The sequence below is a fragment of the Oncorhynchus mykiss genome, chromosome 3 (assembly GCF_013265735.2).
Source record: "Oncorhynchus mykiss isolate Arlee chromosome 3, USDA_OmykA_1.1, whole genome shotgun sequence".
Classification (NCBI taxonomy): Eukaryota; Metazoa; Chordata; class Actinopteri; order Salmoniformes; family Salmonidae; genus Oncorhynchus; species Oncorhynchus mykiss.
Window position 1 is genome coordinate 12439801 of NC_048567.1, and position 21360 is coordinate 12461160.

The 21360-nt window shown below is 44.3% G+C and overlaps 1 protein-coding gene across 1 annotated transcript; it reads left to right on the forward strand.

Annotated features, from left to right (window-relative positions):
* The first annotated feature begins 145 nt into the window (after positions 1 to 145).
* LOC110509831 (glycogen synthase kinase-3 beta-like) lies at positions 146 to 21064 on the forward strand. Its single transcript, XM_036969338.1, has 10 exons — positions 146 to 545; positions 6164 to 6351; positions 9085 to 9168; positions 9337 to 9447; positions 14163 to 14293; positions 14587 to 14791; positions 17289 to 17384; positions 17536 to 17722; positions 18183 to 18260; positions 18503 to 21064. The coding sequence occupies exons 1-10, from the start codon at positions 371 to 373 to the stop codon at positions 18565 to 18567; spliced, it is 1320 nt and encodes a 439-aa protein (XP_036825233.1). The 5' UTR covers positions 146 to 370; the 3' UTR covers positions 18568 to 21064.
* Positions 21065 to 21360: the final 296 nt, after the last annotated feature.

A 21360-nucleotide genomic window follows, 5' to 3' on the forward strand; every position in this document is an offset into this window, starting at 1 on the left:
ATTTTGCAACGAAGAGAGAGTTTCTATTGGCCAAATTCAGGTAGGCCCCGCCCTGTGTCGTTCCGTTGTTTACGTTAAAGAAACGTTTTGTAACAGAATTTGCGTAATGAATACGCCCCAGTTGAATCTACCCTCAAAACTTCGTTACCCATGAAGCAATGCTATCAGCCAGTGCGTTGCTGTGCGTCAAGTCCAACCACTGTGCCAAGCGAAGAAGAAAGGGGGAGACGTACAAGTTAGCTAAAACGATATGCTACCAATGCAGTTAAATTTGTAACGATTACATTAGAAAAGATAGGTCAACTCTGTGCCTGCTTGGCTCTAAATCGTAACAACCTTTTCCCCTGCCCCGGCTATAGCGCACATAGATATGAGCGGCAGCGGGCGGCCCAGGACCAGCTCGTTTGCTGAGCCTCCAGGGGCTCCCGGAGCCGCTTCAGCCGCCGCCGGATCGTCTGTTACCGGAGGGAGTTCTGCAGGAAAATCCGGGGCTTCACAGGCCACAGGGAGCAGCTCGACTGGCTTCGGAAATGTGAAACTAGCCCGTGAGTATAGCTAATTGAACACAAAACGAAGGGATCGGGATATATGTGTGTACTGATAATTTACAGCAAGTATCTAACTAAACAAATTGATAAAACTGTCGATGTTATCATTTCGCAAAGCTAACCTAGGTAGCTAGCTAACTAGCTGGCTAGGCTATGTATGTTTTTGTAAAAGGGACAGAGGGATCAAGCCGGGCTTTGATTGTGGCAGATCTGACAAACGTTAACTAGCATAGCATTTGAGGCGAAACGTTTATACGATGTGAGAAACTGGGGAGAAATTGATGAAAATAGATTGGAACCAGATTTCCGTGATATTTGTCGTTGGAAGCCAGATTGGAAAAAACGGGCATCAGCGGTAACGTTACCTACCTAGGTGATATCAAACAAGGTTGACCGTCGTCCTCATTTAGCTAGTTAGCCGGTAATCTTGGCTATTAGCATTGGAAGTTATGTAGCTGGTTGCTTAGTTAGCTAGCTAACGTTAGACCGGTAACCTAGCTAACAGCTATATATGCTATTTAGAGGAGACGAGGTTACCGTTAATTCAGTTCACATAACGTAATTTATTGGGTACTTATACAACATGGCTTACTGTGACCCTGAACAATTAGCTTAACTTGTTCAAGAACAATTTGCGTGCTAGTTTGCCAGTTTGGTTAGCTTGTCCATGGCAGGAATATATTAGCCAGCCAGATTGCTGGAGTGCGCTGTGTCAAAGGTCTGTCAATGTCATTTTTATAACGTTACAAGTCCAGTTTTGTTTTGCAGTTCTTTGGTCAACCGTTTTAGATTGAGCAATAATGTGGGTGGTAAGGAACCGTTACGTATCTATCTTGTTATTGGAATAATACTATCATCATAACCACGTATTTCCAAATACAATATGTGTTGGTCTCATCTCGTCATTGTTCAAGATTTATGATTGATTTTCCTTATATTTGCATAATTTCACACGTGTCCATATATTGATAGATAGATTTCCATTGAGATTTCCGTACATTGAAGATTCTTCCAACAGGTCTCATTCTCACCAATTTCTACAGCCAGTGCAATGACAGAAATGGACTGTATGCCCAATGGTAGTTTGGATATGCTGTGTTGGCAGAATACCTACAGGGAGGTGTTGACACAGTCAGACTTAGGGAAAACCAAATCTGGAACATTGCACCACAATGTCCATGTCAAACAGACATAGTCTACTCTGCCATATGTCAGGTGGTGGTTGAAAGTGTACCCATATTTTGGTAAGACTTTAGTGGGTCTTTATTAAACCTAACACTTTTATCAATTCAGATGTATTTGCCGCTGACATTTATTCAGTTGAAAACCAGAAACGTTGCATACCAATTTCCATTCTGATCACTGACTGCTATTCTGATAGCCCTGCCATGTTGAAGACCCGGCCTGGGTAAACCATGGCACTTCAGACTGCACTGTGAATGTGTTCAGCTCTCCAATGGAACCCTATGGGAAAATGTTGAAGCTTCAGTGTGAAGGGATTTGACTGTAGAGATTGGGGGAGGCAGGCAAAGAAAGCAGGCAGGGAGGGTGAGTGAATCATTGGAAAGAAAGCTAGAGGTGGGAGATGAAGACTGGAAACAGGTGAGCGACAGATAAATGACGGTGCTGGTCAAATGTCTTCTCAGGCCAGTAGGGTATACATGAACACCTAACCTAATCAGCACTTCAGTGCTGAGTCTCTGTTCAGGCGTTCTAACAGTAATCCTCTGTTTTGAATGGGGTCTGATTTGGTCTCTCCTGACCACAGTACTGCATTCCTAGAAGGGTGTGCCCACTGATAAGCATTGTTCCTGGTCTGGAGGTGTCTGGACTTACCAGAAACCCCAACAAAGGTGCCGCGCTACTGTTCGGTTTCTGGAAATAACACTGACTTGTCTAAGTGAAGTGCAAAGCCAAGATCAAGGGTTGTAAATGTCTGACAAAATGTGTCAGACAAGACAAGTCATAGGCAATAATTGCCACTGGGATTATCTTAGTATCCTGGGGCTGCACTTAGCGTTACTGATGTTTCTCAGCTTCCTACTGCTCTGTTGTTCTCAGCTCCTATCCTGGGGACCCACATGACTGCACATATTTGTTTCAGCACTAACACACCTACACCTGATTCAACTAATGAAGGGCGTGATGGTCAGTGAATTAGTTGCATCAGGTGTGTCTATATTAGTACTGGGCCCGGTTTCCCAAAAGCATCTTAAGGCTAAGTTCATTGTTAGAACCATATGATCCTATGCTTCTAAGACTAATTTAGCCTTAAAATGCTTTTGGGAAACTGGCCCAGGTCTGGAACAAAACTGCAGTTGTGGGCCACCAGGGCTGGAGTTGAGGAACACTGTTTTAGAGGGTAAGTGGCAGTGCCACTAATCTGATTAATATTCTCTAGTGCCAGACCAGCCACTGCATAGCAATACTAGCCGACTAGCTACCTCTCTCAAAGGGATACTGTAGCTCTGGCATAAATAAATGTTTGGTTGTAATTAGAGGTCGACCGATTAATCGGAATGGTCGATTAATTCGGGCCCATTTCAAGTTTTCATAACAACCGGAATCGGTATTTTTGGATACCGGTTTTGCTGATTTTTTGGGGGGGATTTTTTTAACACCTTTATTTAATCTTTATTGAACTAGGCTAGTCAGTTAAGAACACGTTCTTATTTTCAATGACGGCCTAGGAACGGTGGGTTAACTGCCTCGTTCAGGGGCAGAACGACAGATTTTCACCCTGTCAGCTCGGGGGATCCAATCTTACAGTTAACTAGTCCAACGCAATAATGACCTGCCTCTCTCTCGTTGCACTCCACAAGGAGACTGCCTGTTACACGAATGCAGTAAGCCAAGGTAAGTTGCTAGCTAGCATTAAACGTAACTTAGAAAAAAACAATCAATCATAATCACTAGTTAACTACACATGGTTGATGATATTACTAGATATTATCTAGCGTGTCCTGTGTTGCATATAATCTGACTGAGTGGTGGAAGGCAGAAGCAGGTGCGTAAACATTCATTCAAACAGCACTTTCATGTGTTTTGCCAGCAACTCTTCGTTGTGCGTCAAGCATTGCGCTATTTATGACTTCAAGCCTATCAACTCCCGAGATGAGGCTGGTGTAACCGAAGTGAAATGGCTGGCTAGTTAGCGCATGTTTCAAACATCACTCGCTCTGAGCCTGTGGTTGTTTCCCTTACTCTGCATGGTGGTGTTGTCGTTGTGTTGCTGGTTCGAGCCCAGGGAGGAACGAGGAGAGGGACGGAAGCTATACTGTTACTGTCAATACTAAAGTGTCTATCAGAACATCCAATTGTCAAAGGTTAATGAAATACAAATGGTATAGAGGGAAATAGTCCTATAATAACTACAACCTAAAACTTCTTACCTGGGAATATTTAAGACTCATGTTAAAAGGAACCACCAGCTTTCATTTGTTCTCATGTTCTGAGCAAGGAACTGAAACGTTGGTTTTCTTACATGGCACATATTGCACTTTTACTTTCTTCTCTAACACTTTGTTTTTGCATTATTTAAACCAAATTAAACATGTCTCATTATTTATTTGAGGCTAAATTGAATTTATTGATGTATTAAGTTAAAATAAGTGTTCATTCAGTATTGTTGTAATTGTCATTATTACAAAAAAAAAATTGTCAGATGAATCGGTATCGGCTTTTTTGGTCCTCCAATAATCGGTATCGGCGTTGAAAAATCATAATCGGTCGACCTCTAGTTGTAATGCATGGCTGTGTAATCGCTAATCCTTTTTGTGACCGTGTTCACTCGCTTTATATTTAGAAATAAGTTATGAGTTACTTGAGACTAAAGTCTGAGTGTTCTGGAAATCATTTCTCTCCCTCTTACTCTTTTATTCAATCATACTCATCAGACCTGTGTGTTAACTTCCTCTTTAGGAACCAAAGCACTTCCCTGACAGCTGATCTGTCTGACTGCTCATCTTTGCATTCATTATTAAAGTGACTATCATGCCACTGCTGTTTCATATTTAAAACTCTCCCCACTGACTCCACTCCTTAAGAAGAGGGCTACACAGACGCAAACGCTGTGAGCCACATGATTACAGATCAGACGACGTTCTCTGGTCGTATGAGACTTCAGAAGGAAGAATAGTTTAGTGAGTCATGTAAGGATCTGGTTTGGATTAATCAATGAATCTAATGCCTACCCAGTGTGAAATCTACCTCTAGCTATGATGACCCTTCGTATACTAGTATGTGAAAAGCTATGTGTGGTATCTCCAGTGTGTTTATTACAACATGCCTTCCAGAGGCATCCAGAGGTGTCTAGTCTACATCATAGGAGTTGACTTTAAAGCCATCAATCAACTGAGCCCACCTAATGCTTTTAGCAGTGCTGAACAAAAGCTCCTGCCGTTCACCCTCCCTTCCAGTCTGATTCCTGAGACTGACATAGTCCGGCTTTACAATTAGAAATAGAGGATCCAAATTAAATCCATCTTCAGCAGAGGAAGATCCAAATTTGTCTTCTCAACAATCTTAAGCTAGTCACCCACTTACACAGCTTTGTTCAAGAGGCCTTGTCAGACTTTAGAATATAACTGGGAGATACAGAGTTATTAGAGAAAGCATGGTCATGTTGAGGCAGGCGAATGGAGGAACCGGTGCACACACTCACTGGGCGTGCTACTGTACTGTCCATTCAATGCTATCACAGGCTCTGACAAGCTCGTTGGCTCCAGGCCCTACCTCTACTGTAGTGTTCCTCCTCTCTTCACAATCTGTGCTTCTCTGGTGCTGCTGTGTCAGTCAGTTCACCCTCAACCATTCACAGACACAGCCAACAAGCTGAGCTGCACGTCTGACCCGAAGTAGATCTGTCACTCACTGTATGAGCTCAGAGAATCTTCCTTTCCACAAGGTCGCACATCAGACAGACAGTAGGGCTGTGATGATACCAGTATTGTGATACTTTGAGTATCGCAATACTGGTATCATCCCGGCCCCGTTCAAACACTTTAGAAACGCACCCTCCCTTCCTTGAAGACAGTAATTATAGATCTGACATTCTGTCAAAGCTATGTTGGAGAGCCCTCACTTTCACCAAATCCACTGTGTTAAATCGCCCATTACCTCAAGAAACAGAGGAAAGCAAGAATGCATTTCTCAATATTGTCAGGTTCCTCATATTTAAACCGTACTGGCCAGTGTAGTGAGGGGGTGAAGAGGTTAGCGAAGTTCAGAGCTGTGACAGCCAGGCGTGCAGCCTCCCCCTGGGGAGCCGGGGAAGGCGAGGCAGGGTGGAGGTGGTTCACTGTAGCTACTACAGCTCATTACCAGCTAGTATTATGTGTCTTTGGGGAGAGGCTTTCGAGGTTACGGACATTTAGAGAGAGAGGGGGGGGGGGGGGGGGGGGGTGATGAACATTTGTTTTTTAGTGTTTCCCCTCAGGGGATTGGAGAAAGGATGAGGTGACCGTCACCACGTTTCCTGCCTCTAAACCAGATTCATGGTCCCGTGTGTGTGTCCCTGCATCTGGATAACATCTAAAATACTGGGAGTCCTTTAGCCCCCTCCCCAAATGGTCCTTAAACCTTAATGTGTTTTGACCTCTGTACCTCTCCCCCAGGAGACAGTGGCAAGGTGACGACTGTGGTGGCCACACCAGGCCAGGGTCCAGACCGCCCACAGGAGGTGTCCTACACAGACATCAAGGTGATCGGGAATGGTTCCTTCGGCGTGGTGTACCAGGCCCGCCTCATTGACAGCCAGGAGATGGTGGCCATCAAGAAGGTTCTGCAGGATAAGAGGTTTAAGGTACAAAGTCTACAGACACACAGCACAACCCACTTCCACTGGCACTCTACGCTAGTGTTGTAGTACTCGAGCTGAAGTACTCGACCATTGGTGACTCGGACTCACCTTCCCGTGTATTTTCACTTGGACTGGAACGGTTACACTGGCACACGCACTGCGGCGAAAGAAAGCGCTGAGTGTGGGCAGACAGGAAGCCAGGCTCCGCTCACGTACTGCCTCCGATCAAAGTGCCTTCAGAAAATATTCACACCCCCTGAATTGAAAATTAAATTGAGGCGTTTTTGTCACAATACCCCGTGATGTCAAAGTGGAATTACGTTTTTCACAATTTTTACAAATGAATGGAAAATGTTAAGCTGAAATGCCTCGAGTCAATAAATATTCATCCCCTTTGTAATGACAAGCCTAAAGTTCAGGAGTAAAAATGTGCTTAACAAGTCACATAAGTTGCATGGACTCAATTTGTGTGCAATAAGTGTTTAACATGATTTTTGAATGACTACCTCGTCTTTGTACCCCACACTTACAATTATCTGTAAGGTCACTCAGTCGAGCAGTGAATTTCAAACACTGATTCAACCACAAAGACCAGGGAGGTTTTCCAATGCCTCGGAAAGAAGGCATTGAACATTGAATATCCCTTTGAGCATTGTGAAGTTATTACTTACACTTTGGATGGTGTATCAATACACTGTTTTATGTATGCTTTTTTTATTTTTTATGGTCGAATTAATAAATACTAAAACCTGGTCACTACAAATATACAGGCGTCCTTCCTGACTCCGTTGCCGTAGAGGAAGGAAACCTCTCAGGGATTTCACCATGAGGCCAATGGTGACTTTAAAACAGTTGCAGAGTTGGTTGTGATAGGATAAAATTGACAGAATGAAAAGAAGGAAGCCTGTACAGAATGAAAATATTCCAAAACATGCACCCTGTTTGCAACAAGGCACTAAAGTAATACTGCAATTAGCTTTTTGTCTTGAATGCAGAATTACAACACTACTGAGTACCACTCCATATTTTCAAGCATAGTGGTGCCTGCATCATGTTATGTGAATGCTTGCAATTAAGGCCAGGGGAGTTTTTCAGGATAAAAAAGACTGGAGTTAAGCACAGGAAAAATCCTAGAGAAACTTGGTTCAGTCTGCTTTCCACCAGACACTGGGAGATGAATTCACCTTTTAGCAGGACCGTAACCTAAAACACAAGGCCAAATCTACACTGGAGTTTGCGTACCAAGAAGACAGTGAATGTTCTTGAGTGACCAGGTTACAGTTTTGACTTAAATCTACTTGAAAATCTATGGCAAGACTTGAAAATTGCTGTCTAGCGACAATCAACAACCAATTTGACAGCGCTTGGAAGAATTCTATTTTTTTTAAAAGAAGGGCCAAATGTTGCACAGTCCAGGTGTGGAAACTCTTAGTGACTTACCCAGAGACTCACAGCTGGAATCGCTGCCAAAGGTGCTTCTACAGATTACTTATGTAAATGAGATATTTCTGTATTTCATTGTCAGTACATGTGGCAAAATATTTTTATTGTTTTCATTTTGTAGGGTATTGTGTGTAGATGGGTGAGGAAAAAAATAGTTAATCCATTTTGAATTCAGGCTGTAACACAACAATAAATAGAGGGGGTATGTAGGCTGCACATCGCGTTAGCGACTCATTTCCCTGTAACCACCTACTATTTAGCTTTGCCTGGTTAAGAAACACACACTGCTTTATGAAATTGAAAACAATAGTAGTTTAAAAGGAAAACAAGTCTAGCTATTGTCTCTCTCTCCCCTTGAGTATTAAAAAGTAGGCTGTCTTTGAATTTGTCATCTCGCTCTACCCTCCCACTTTCCCTAGTCTTCCTCTGGGTTTCACTCTGGAATAAAAAAAACAACTTTTCAGTGGGCGATTTACAAAAAGCAGAGAGCCTGTTACAATTATTGGAAATAATAATCTTACAGGAGCAATAGCCAATTCTGTCCAGAGACCATTCATCCCTTCAAGACATCATTGAACCTTCTATTAAAATAAAATGTTTGATCCTGTGTATGAAGGACTTTTTTTTATGGGCTATTGCATATTGTAGGCAATTATGACCTTTGTGCAACTGGAGGAGAATCTTTGTATTATTTCAATGCTCACATGAAAATCTTCCCACCAGACTGCCACTAGCTGTTGCTGGGCAGATTTCGTCTACCAAATCCAAGCCAAATCAAGAGGCGCGACATACAAGCATCAAGCTAGCAAGCTGCCAATACAAGCGAGCAAAAAAACTTTTGTAACCAAAATACCAAATGTGTCTAAAGAACCCCGGACTCATTCCTTTGCTTTCAAACTTTTTTTCTTATGTGCACATAAACCGATATTATTGTGTTCCTTTTTTGTTAAACACCAACCCAGTGTCTCAGACTTGAGCACTTGGATCAGGACTCGAGCACGGACTTCACCATTGGTGACTCAAACTCAACTTAGCCTTAGACTTGTGACTTGACTCGGGCTCAAGCACACGACTCGGTTTAGTGACTCAACTGAAACACTGGTCTACACACACACACAGTGCAACTCACTTCCACTGGCAGTCTACAGAAACACACCATCCCCCCCCCACCCATCACTCTCACACTATCACGTGTATTTCTGTATGTTCTCTCCCCATACCTCAATGTTACTACTGCCCAACTGATGAAATCTTGAGACCTAAATTACACCCCTTGCTATTTCTATACTCCAGAACCGAGAACTACAGATCATGAGGAAATTGGACCACTGCAACATAGTCAGACTACGTTACTTTTTCTACTCCAGTGGGGACAAGGTATGTACAAGTCACACTACCAGGTATTGGGAACAACATTTGACATTTTCACGTTTATGCCGCAAAAAGTCAAATCCAGACTTGTGAAAAAATGGATTACATTACAAAATGGATTACATTACAAAATGGATTCAACAACATTGCTCTTTTATTGTTCTTCCCTTACAGAAAGATGAGGTGTATCTGAACCTAGTGCTGGACTTTGTTCCAGAGACCGTGTACAGGGTGGCCCGGCACTTCAACAAGGCCAAGACCACCATTCCCATTATATACGTCAAGGTAATGCACTCACTACTTCTTCTCTTCCCATGTTTCTCTTATTACTTTCCCTCCCTTTTATCCTCGTTCTCTCTGTCATTGGTTTTTTTTCACACTCTTTTTCTCACTCTCCCTCTTTCTCACTCAGTCTGTCTGTCTTCTCCTCATCTCTCGCTTGCCCTATCACCCCTCCATCGTTTCTCTAAGCTCCATGCTGTTAGAGGCAGAGCTCTCTATTTAAATGAAATGGTACTAGGCTTGGGCGCTGTACCGGGGTATTTGGAAATGAAGTTTTTCAATAAATGTTCATATTTGTAGCTACTTTAAGTAAATACCTTCAGTCAACTTGTGCAATACATTAGGAGATGAACTGGATTGTGTTCTTCATTTCACCTGTCACATTATTTACGTTATGAAGCTTAACGTAGTTCCCCAGAAAGCCAGTCCCGTGTTTGTTTGTACATAGAACAGAAGAAAGCGGGAGCAAGTGGGTCCAGCTGTATATTAACAGTCAAGTGTTCATTTTTTTGCCTCAATAGAGGGATCAGGGACATGCAACTATAGTTTTCCTTCCCAGAAAATACATTGGCTCAACACATTCAGCAGAAATGTGCTTCATTTTCATCAGATGACAACAGAAGTGCAAAGCTATTTGCATTGTAAATGAGCTTACAATGAAAATACAAGGTATTCTTTTGCAAAAAATAAACCAATGCATGGCCATCATATTTCTAATGTTTATCATAGAAACAATGTAGCTGGCTACATTTCCTAATGTTTTGCTTGAAGTTAATCTTGCGTTTTACCAGAGAGAAGTAGGCTGGTTACACTGAGGAAAAGTAGCTACACATCAGAGAGCTGTCTGCTGATAGAATGCCCTTAGTGAGTTCTCATCCCAGTGGACAAGTGCAACTGAAGCACAACATTTGTCTGATGCCGAGCAGAAATTACGTAAAGAATTATTTTAGATCTGAGTTTACAAAGCGCAGCAAGATATAACTTTTCTCCTAAATGCAGAATTCTTCATTTTTCATGAAAGCGACACCAAAGTTGAACTTGCTATCATCTTCTCCGAGCAGAGCAGACAGGCCCGTTGCCCGAGCGACTGCACACAGACGCAATGTGTTCACATACTGGTCCAGAGCCAGTACTGTTCTTCCTTCAGACAAACATGTCAACTTTGTTTGTACAATGTATTTCATTCACATTTGCTTGTAAATGTCCAAATTCACCAAAAATTATATTCGGTAGCTCCTACGTATGTATAACTTTATGAGCTGGATTGCCTGTCTTTGCAATTACTTTATTTTCATTTGTGCTTGTTGGCACATTTCGCTAGCAGCATTCATGGAAATTTGCCATTACTTGTACTAATTTTGTTAGCCTTCTGGTAATGGCTCCCCCTTGAGTACTAATCCGCTAATACTGTAAATCCCGTCTTGGGAGAGTCATGAGAGAAGGACGGAATGACGATGTAAAAGTCTGAGTACCCTAAATGGTACTGTATTTGACTAGAGGACTCTTTCCCCCAAGGATCTGATGAGAAGAAAACACATTGATGTTGAAGTCGGAAGTTTACATACACTTAGGTTGGAGTCATTAACTCGATTTTCAACCACTCCACAAATTTCTTGTTGACTATAGTTTTGGCAAGTCTGTTAGGACCTCTACTTTGTGCATGACACAAGTAATTTTTTCCAACAATTGTTTACAGACAGATTATTTCACTTCTAATTCACTGTATCACAATTTCAGTGGGTCAGAAGTGTGCATACAATAAGTTGACTGTGCCTTTAAACAGCTTGGAAAATTCCAGAAAATTATGTCATGGCTTTAGAAGCTTCTGATAGGCTAATTGACATCATTTGAGTCAATTAGAGGTGTACCTGTGGATGTATTTCAAGGCCTACCTTCAAACTCAGTGCCTTTTTGCTTGACATCACGGCACAATCAAAAGAAATCAGCCAAGACCTCAGAAAATAAATTGTAGACCTCCACAGTCTGGTTCATCCTTGGGAGCAATTTACAAATGCCTGAAGGTACCACGTTCATCTGTACAAACAATAGTATGCAAGAATAAACACCATGGGACCACGTAGCCGTCATACCGCTCAGGAAGGAGACGCGTTCTGTCTTCTTACATCAGCTGATCTATCAAAGTGCTGTACAGAAACCCAGCGTAAAACCCCAAACAGCCAGCAATCCAGGTGTAGAAGCATGGTGGCTAGGAAAAATTTGCTAGAAAGACCAAAACCCTGGAAGAAACCAAGAGAGGAACCAGGCTATGAGGGGTGGCCAGCCCTCTTCTGGCTGTGCCGGGTGGAGATTATAACAGAACATGGCCAAGATGTTCAAATGTTCATAAATGACCAGCATGGTCAAACAATAATAATCACAGTAGTTGTCGAGGGTGCAACAAGTCAGCGCCTCAGGAGTAAATGTCAGTTGGATTTTCATAGCCGATCATTGAGAGTATCTCTACTGCTCCTACTGTCTCTAGAGAGTTGAAAACAGCAGGTCTGGGACAGGTAGCACCCCCGGACACGGCCAAACAGGCAGGATATAACCCCACCCACTTTGCCAAAGCACATCCCCCACACCACTAGAAGGATATCTTCAACCATCAACTTACCATCCTGAGACAAGACCGAGTATAGACCACAAAGATCTCCGCCACTGCATTTTCTGAGGTCTTGGCTGATTTCAGAAGCCACTGCTCCAAAACCGCCATGGAAAAGCCAGACTACGGTCTGACAACTGCACATGGGGACAGAGATTGTACTTTTTGGGAAAATGTCCTCTGGTCTAATGAAACAAAAATATAACTGTTTGGCCATAATGACCAACGTTATGTTTGGAGGATAAAGGGGAGGCTTGCAAGCTAAAGAACACCATCCCAACGGTGAAGCACGGGGGTGGTGGCGTCATGTAGTGGGGGGGCTTTGCTGCAGGAGGGATTGGTGCACTTCACAAAATAGATGGCATCATGAGGCAGGGAAATTAGGTGGATATATTGAAGCAACATTTCAAGACAAGAGTCAGGAAGTTAAAGCTTGGTCGCAAATGGGTCTTCCAAATGGACAATGACCCCAAGCATACTTCCCATTTGTGGCCAAATGGCTTAAGGACAACAAAGTCGAGGTATTGGAGTGGCCATCTCAGAGCCCTGACCTCAATCCCATAGAACATTTGTGGGCAGAACTGAAAAAGTGTGTGCGAGCAAGGAGGCCTACAAACCTGACTCAATTACACCAGCCCTGTCAGGAGGAATGGGCCAAAATTATCCCAGCTTATTGTGGGAAGCTTGTGGAAGGCTACCCAAAACGTTTGACCCAAGTTAAATAATTTATAAGGCAGTGCTACCAAATACTAATTGAGTGTATGTAAATTTCTGACCTACTGGGAATGTGATGAAAGAAATAAAAGCTGAAATAAATCGTTCTCTACTATTATTCTGACATTTCACGTTCTTAAAATAAAGTGGTGATCCTAACTGACCTAATACGGGGAATTTTTACTGGGATTAAATGTCAGGAGTTGTGAAACTGAGTTTAAATGTATTTGGCTACGGTGTATGTAAACTTCATACTTCATAGTCTTTCTCTCTGTCACCTCTCTTTTCCAACTCATCCATTCTCTGCTTTTCCTACATCAGATTTCTTGGGGACAATACCTACTTCAGTGTTTTAGAATTGAAAAAATTAGAGCGAAAGAGAAACCAAATTTCTCTGTTTGCAGTAAGCTGGTTGTCTGTTAAAAAGGGCACTTATGTTGTCTGTTAGCTTTGTGTGTGTGTGTGCTATGCCCCGTGGCAGCAGAGAGGACTATCTGTGTCTCATGGCCCATTTGCCTCAGCCCACCCTGCTGCTCTCTCCTGTGGTGTGGAGATGCATACTGATCATACACACACACACACTGCCCTCACTCAGCATCTCTACACTCCTTTCCACCTTTCCCTGTGCTCCTCTCATCCCTCCCTACTCTCTCTTTATCTGCATCTCTTCCCTTCCTTCCTCTCTCCTTGTTCCCTTCTTCCCTCACTACTCTTCAGCCCCTTTCTCTCCAATTAAATTCAAAGGGGCTTTATTAGCATGGGAAACATGTTTACATTACTGTTTATTTAACTTGCTGTGGCAAACAGAAGTGAGAAGACACAACAATATCAACAAACTATTAGAATTGAACAGTAAATATTGTATGCAAAAATAAAAAGGTTTTTCCATCTCTCACTCCTCTGCACCCCCCCGCTCTCTCTGTGGTGTGCAATTAAGCTCTTGTTTCCCTCTAAATCTGCCCTCCTGCCATAGCCAGGCAACCTCGTCCCCCTCTCAACACCCGTCTGTCTCCCCCTTGCACCCTGTGTGCCCAATAACACAGCTAACGACCCAATAGAGCGACCCCAACACACGCACACTCAGACAGCCAGAAACCCTTACACACATACAGTCACATCTTCTGCCATGCTAGCTCTAAGCTTTGCGATGGGAACATTTTACTGGCATGTCTAAAGCAGAGAACCCACAAGTTCTAGTAATGTGTTTGAGTAAGTTGCATACATCCAGAATGTTTGACTGTTCTGAGTGCAGAGAAGTTGGTGACCAACTGTATCCGTCTGGACACTTGGCATGACTGTAGTAGTAATGGAGGAGATTATGATGATCAGTGCTACTGGCTGCTAACTGTGTGTGTGTGTGTGTGTGTGTGTTAACATCATGTGTCCTGTGTTCTCCCCCCAGGTGTACATGTACCAGCTGTTCCGCAGTCTGGCCTATATCCATTCCCAGGGCGTGTGTCACAGAGACATCAAACCCCAGAACCTGCTGGTGGACCCCGAGACGGCCATCCTCAAACTCTGTGACTTCGGCAGGTTAGTCTGTCTGTCTGTCAGTGAGCACCTCTGGCCATCTCTGAATGGCTCTGACTGTGTTCCTTAGGCTGCCTGTGTAAACGCATCTCAATTCTTCTGATCTTTTTCCCACTAATTGGTCATTAGAGAGATTTTTCAGGGCTGACCTGATTGGTAAAAAAAAAGAAGAAATCAGTATTGGGCTGCCTGTGTAAATGCCGCCTTACTGTTCAGTCTGTCTAAATCGATCTCTGTCTTACTGTCTCAATATATTTTTCTCTGACTGACCACCTCTCTCCCCCTCTTGTCTCCAGTGCTAAGCAGCTTGTTCGCGGGGAGCCCAACGTGTCCTATATCTGCTCGCGGTACTACCGTGCCCCTGAGCTCATCTTTGGCGCCACGGACTACACATCCAACATTGACATCTGGTCAGCAGGCTGCGTGCTGGCCGAACTGCTGCTGGGACAGCCCATCTTCCCCGGGGACAGTGGAGTGGACCAACTGGTAGAGATCATCAAGGTAGAGAAGAGTGGACACCAAACTGTAGGGGTGGGAGATGGAAAGAAGAGGGAGTTAGGTCTGTTGGTGGCGGCAGTAGGAGCGTACAGTTGAAGTCAGAAGTTTACATACACCGTAGACAAATACATTTAAACTCAGTTTTTCACAATTCTTTACATTTAATCCTAGTAAAAATTCCTGGTTTTAGGTCAGTTAGGATCAGCACTTTATTTTAAGAATGTGAAATGTCAGAATAATAGTAGTGATTTATTTAAGCTTTTATTTCTTTCATCACATTCCCAGTGGGTCAGATGTTTACATACACTCAATTAGTATTTGGTAGCATTGCCTTATAAATTATTTAACTTCGGTAAAATGTTTTGGATAGCCTTCCACAAGCTTCCCACAATAATTTCCTTGTGACAGAGCTGGTGTAACTGAGTCAGGTTTGTAGGCCTCCTTGATCGCACATGCCTTTTCAGTTCTGCCCACTAATTTTCTATTGGATTGAGGTCAGGGCTTTGTGATGGCCACTCCAATACCTTTGTTGTCCTTAAGCCATTTTGCCACAACTTTGGAAGTATGCTTGGGGTCATTGTCCATTTGGAAGACCCATTTGCGACCAAGCTTTAGCAAAACTGATGTTTTGAGATGTTGCTTCAATATATCCACATCATTTCCCTGCCTCATGATGCCATCTATTTTGTGAAGTGCACCAGTCCCTCCTGCAGCAAAGCACCCCCACAACATGATGCTGCCACACCCGTGCTTCACAGTTGGTATGGTGTTCTTCAGCTTGCAAGCCTCCCCCTTTTTCCTCCAAACATAACGATGGCCATTATGACCAAACAGTTCTATTTTTGTTTCATCAGACCAGAGGACATTTCTCCAAAAAGTACGGTCTTTGTCCCCATGTGCAGTTGCAAACCGTAGTCTGGCTTTTTTATGGCGGTTTTGGAGCAGTGGCTTTCAGGAGCGGAGCGGCCTTTCAGGTTATGTCAAAATAGGACTCGTTTTACTGTGGATATAGATACTTTTGTACCTGTTTCCTCCAGCATCTTCACAAGGTCCTTTGCTGCTGTTCTGGGATTGATTTGCACTTTTCGCGCTAAAGTACGTTCATCTCTAGGAGACAGAACGCGTCTCCTTCCTGAGTGGTATAACCGCTGCGTGGTCCCATGGTGTTTATACTTGAGTACTATTGTTTGTACAGATGAACGTGGTACCTTCAGGCTCTTGGAAATTGCTCCCAAAGATGTAACAGACTTGTGGAGGTCTACAATTTTTTTTCTGAGGTCTTGCTGATTTCTTTTGATTTTCAAGCAAAGAGGCACTGAGTTTGAAGGTAGGCCTTGAACTACATCCACAAGTACACCTCCAATTGACTCAAATGGTGTCAATTAGCCCATCAGAAGCTTCTAAAGCCATGACAGCATTTTCTGTCATTTTCCAAGCTGTTTAAAGGCACAGTCAACATAGTGTATGTCAACTTCTGACCCACTGGAATTGTGATACAGTGAAATAATCTGCAAACAATTGTTGGAAAAATGACTTGTGTCATGTACAAAGTATATGTCCTAACAGATTTGCCAAAACTATAGTTTGTTAACAAGAAATTTGTGGAGTGGTTGAAAAACGAGTTTTAATGACTCCAACCTAAGTGTATGTAAACTTCCGACTTCAACTATAGGTCTATGTTGGCGGCGGCGGCAGGAGCGTAGGTCTGTGTTGGCTGCGGCGGGCGCGCAGGTCTGTGTTGGCTGCGGCGGGCGCGCAGGTCTGTGTTGGCTGCGGCGGGCGCGCAGGTCTGTGTTGGCTGCGGCGGGCGCGCAGGTCTGTGTTGGCTGCGGCGGGCGCGCAGGTCTGTGTTGGCTGCGGCGGGCGCGCAGGTCTGTGTTGGCTGCGGCGGGCGCGCAGGTCTGTGTTGGCTGCGGCGGGCGCGCAGGTCTGTGTTGGCTGCGGCGGGCGCGCAGGTCTGTGTTGGCTGCGGCGGGCGCGCAGGTCTGTGTTGGCTGCGGCGGGCGCGCAGGTCTGTGTTGGCGGAGGCGGGAGCGCAGGTCTGTGTTGGCGGGGGCGCAGGTCTGTGTTGGCGGGAGCGCAGGTCTATGTTGGCGGGAGCGCAGGTCTATGTTGGCGGGAGCGCAGGTCTATGTTGGCGGGAGCGCAGGTCTATGTTGGCGGGAGCGCAGGTCTATGTTGGCGGGAGCGCAGGTCTATGTTGGCGGGAGCGCAGGTCTATGTTGGCGGGAGCGCAGGTCTATGTTGGCGGGAGCGCAGGTCTATGTTGGCGGGAGCGCAGGTCTATGTTGTTGGCGGCGGCGGGAGCGCAGGTCTATGTTGTTGGCGGCGGCGGGAGCGCAGGTCTATGTTGGCGGCGGCGGTGGCGGCGGGAGCGCAGGCCGACGTTGGCAGCGGCGGGAGCGCAGGCCGACGTTGGCGGGGGGCGCAGGTCGACGTTGGCGGCGACGGCAGGAGTGATCATTCTTGGAGAAACTTCATGCATCTTTCACTCTTCCAGGTTTTGGGGACTCCGACGAGAGAGCAGATCCGAGAGATGAACCCCAACTACACAGAGTTCAAATTCCCCCAGATCAAAGCACACCCCTGGACAAAGGTACTCTGTGCCCTCAGTTCTATTTAAATAGCCTTAACACCATTGTCTTCCATTGGGATCCATATTAGAGAAAGAACATTTTGAAATGGAACAAATACGACAGCCTAGATGAGTCAAACAAGATGCCCTTTTTTTCCCCTTCCTTCGTCAGGTGTTTAAGCCGCGTACCCCCCCAGAGGCCATCTCCCTCTGTTCCCGTCTGTTAGAGTACACCCCTGTGACTAGGCTATCCCCCCTGGAGGCCTGCGCCCACGCCTTCTTCGAAGAGCTGCGCCAGCCCACTGCCCATCTGCCCAGCGGACGAGAACTGCCCCTCCTCTTCAACTTCAGCCCCGTCGGTGAGTCCACACCCCTCCCCCCTTTGTTTGGCCCTCCCTCAGTCAGTAGCCATGCCCTCCTCTGTTTGGCCCTCCCTCGGTCAGTAGCCATGCCCTCCTCTGTTTGGCCCTCCCTCAGTCAGTAGCCATGCCCTCCTCTGTTTGGCCCTCCCTCGGTCAGTAGCCATGCCCTCCTCTGTTTGGCCCTCCCTCAGTCAGTAGCCATGCCCTCCTCTGTTTGGCCCTCCCTCAGTCAGTAGCCATGCCCTCCTCTGTTTGGCCCTCCCTCGGTCAGTAGCCATGCCCTCCTCTGTTTGGCCCTCCCTCGGTCAGTAGCCATGCCCTCCTCTGTTTGGCCCTGTTTGCCCCAAGCTTCTGTAATCCCCTCAGTTTTCCAGAGTAAGTCTGAAGCGTGTATGTTGAGTATCCTGTGTGTGTAGTATGAACCTCCTCTCTCTTTGTCTTTCTTTGTCTTTCTCAGAGCTATCTATCCAGCCCCAGTTGAACTCCACACTCATTCCTCCTCACGCTCGAGCACAGACATTACCTGCCTCACACGGTATGTATAGCACAGCCAACCCGACACATGCTTATTACATGTTTAATACATGCTTATTAGATGACTACATATTTACAGGACTAAGATAGGGGATATAGCTTCAAATCAACATTTAACAACCTTTTTAATTGAATATTGCTGTGTTTGGATGTTAAACCCAACATATTAAAAGCATTGACCTGATGGTGAACTGAAGTGTTTAGTGTGGTGTGTATCTGATGTCCTGTCTCTCTCACCACCAGATGGCAGTGTGTCGGACAGTACCGCCCAGCCCAGCTCAGTACCTGGATCCATCAACAGCACCTGAACCCCCCCCGTCCCCCATTCACCCCGTCTTTCCCCTTTTCCTCTCAACCCCATCCCTCTCTTCCTACTCTTCCACCCCCTTTTGGCTCCAAACTTCAAAAGACAACTATACACGCACACATACAACAACAATACTACAAAATCATCTATTATCCCTTGAATATTCCCATTATAGGTGTAAAAAAATATCTGTTGGTGGCAGTAGTCCAGTGACTGTTGGGTTGTAGAAGATGGGTGAATCTGACGGAAACCATTCTGTATTATAATCTCTGCTAATCAAATTTTATCCCTTATAAAAAACTGTTTTATTTATTTGAAAGTCCATTTTTGTTTTAATGATGTATGCCAGTGAATGGGATGCGTCGAAACTGAGGCCTGTTTCAGTTCAGACCGTTTAGGACAATCTTCCATTGTAGAGGTTAAAAACCAAATGGTCACGTGGGCAGATCAGTCCCTGCAGCCAGTGGGAAAACTCTGGGGAATGTTCATCTACCAAGACATTACTCCCAAACCAAGTCCAAAGTGTTAATTAGTTCTGAAAATTGAAGAACTGTGTTATTTTGTTTTATTAAATTGGATACCAAACAGCAGCAAATTCAACTGGCATTTTAAATTGGATGAGGTGATTTTTAGAAGCTTTTATCACAAAGGTGGTTTAAAAATTCAAAGGCGGGAACCGCTAGCTGTTTTATTAAACTGTTTCTGAGAAGAAACATTGAGGTGAAAGTCTTAATGTCTTTTATTTGAATAAGAGGGACCTTTTTTAAAAGAATGGAATGTACATATTCAGTTTCTATAAGCTCTTGTCCCAGTCAGTTTAGCTGGAGACATGTGTTGGTGAGAAGTAACCTTTGCACATCTCTAAAGGGGAGTAGAGCGGAGCTGTAGGGGCCCGCTGCATCTCTTGTGCAGTGGAGATATGCAACCTGTGTGTATAGGAAGGGGTAGGGCTCCTCCAGTCACACCTGTACACCAATGGCCATATAGCCATACTTGAACCAAAGCTCTGTCACATCAGCTTTGAAAGTACTTGGCACTTTCACTCCTCCTTATCTCAGTATTCCTCTATTCAGTCTAGATGCACAATTACACTGCATGTAGGGGAGGTCTTAAGTGTAAGTGTGTGTGTGTGTGTATGAGGTTTTTTGTGTGTTTGACTTTCCCTGGAACATCTTCCATCTCCAAATCAACCCACTTTAGCACTCTTGTTTTTGTAAGTCTAGATTCTAACAGCATCAGTGATTTATCATCAGTAAAACCTTGTTTTCATCTGGCCCACCAACACAGACTTGCATGTTCACCATGCGTTAGAGCAACCACACCTGTTCTCTCTCCCCACTCGTCACCGCAGAACAACGATGGTTTGATCTAAAATACCTGCACCCAAAAAATGTAAATGCCCCAACCACTTCTGGAGCCTTCTGTTCCTCTCCTCCTTCCTCTGCCTCTACTTCCCTCTCTTTCTCTCACTGTAAATATCAATTACTTTTTTTTTCTTTTTTTTTGTTATTATATTGTTCTTGTAATTTCATTTTATTTTCTCTAGCAGAGGGGAGCTGGTGTAGCAGCGACCAGGCTCCTTCTCCTCAGTCTGTCTGTAAATACAACTTCATTTCAGTCCCTGGCTCGGGGGGAATAACAGAACAAAATGTTTCTCTCGTTTTTATTCTCTCCCTCCATTTCTCTCTCGTTGCCTTTCCCACAAATATTATGATCACTTTATTTATTGTATTTTTGGGGGGTTTATTTTTGTTTCTCTGGGGGGGGGGGGGGGGTCGTTGTCGGCTGAAGGGTTTATTTTGTAAGAAGTCATCAATGCCCCGTGTCATGCAAAATAATCAAACTTCCAAGATACTGTACTTTGATCTGAACTTGGGAGTGTTTTCCAATAAAGGTCCTGTATTTGCAAGTACACATCCTAGCCAGTAGGTGGAACTACATTTTATTTTCATTGATGTGAAGGGATTCTCACATGACTGCGTCTATGGTAGTCTCGCTGATGTCCCGACAGTATAAATGGCTGATCCTATGTAGGGTTATTGGTGATATTGCTGTATCTGGGTGGGTTTGAATGAGGGGATGAGTGGGGAGGGTGGTGTGATGTGTCCCTTCTCCCGTGTCCCACAAGTGTTTTGTGTAATGGGTTTAACCTGTTACTTCTGTCTGTGATTACATGAATGAGTGATTGACTTTAAAGAATGGATGAATGAACTGACAAATCTTACAAAAGTGTGAGTTGGGAGAGCGTGGATAATTTTTTTTAAATCTTATGTTTTCCTAAACTGAAGAGCTGAGTTATTTTTTGTGTTTTATTTTCCTGGCACGAGATGGTTTTAATTTGTTGTGATCCTGATCTTTATGGCCCTGCACAAGGGTCATACCACATCACTGGTGGGAACGGAACGGTTTTGAAGTGGATGTGGGAGAGGGACGGACTGGGAGAGACTTTTGTTTGTTGATATAAATAATTCAACTCATGATTAAAGTGATGAAACTGCCCTGGTCTCATGTTTTATAAAGAATCGAAGTGTGCATGCACACCAATTTATGTAGTGTCAGGTGTGAATGGCACTAAAACAATTTACATTTATTGACCAGCGTACTTGATTGTTTTGGCTGCTAGTAGCAGTCAGACATCTAATTTATGATCAACTTGGGTGTGTTTACGCTACACAGGCCTTCAATTAAAGGACACACCAATAAGTAGTAATGGCATTTGTTTGTTTTATGCAAATTACATCTGAATGGTAGTAACAAGTCAGATGACTGCAGAGCAGGGGCCAGAATGCCATAA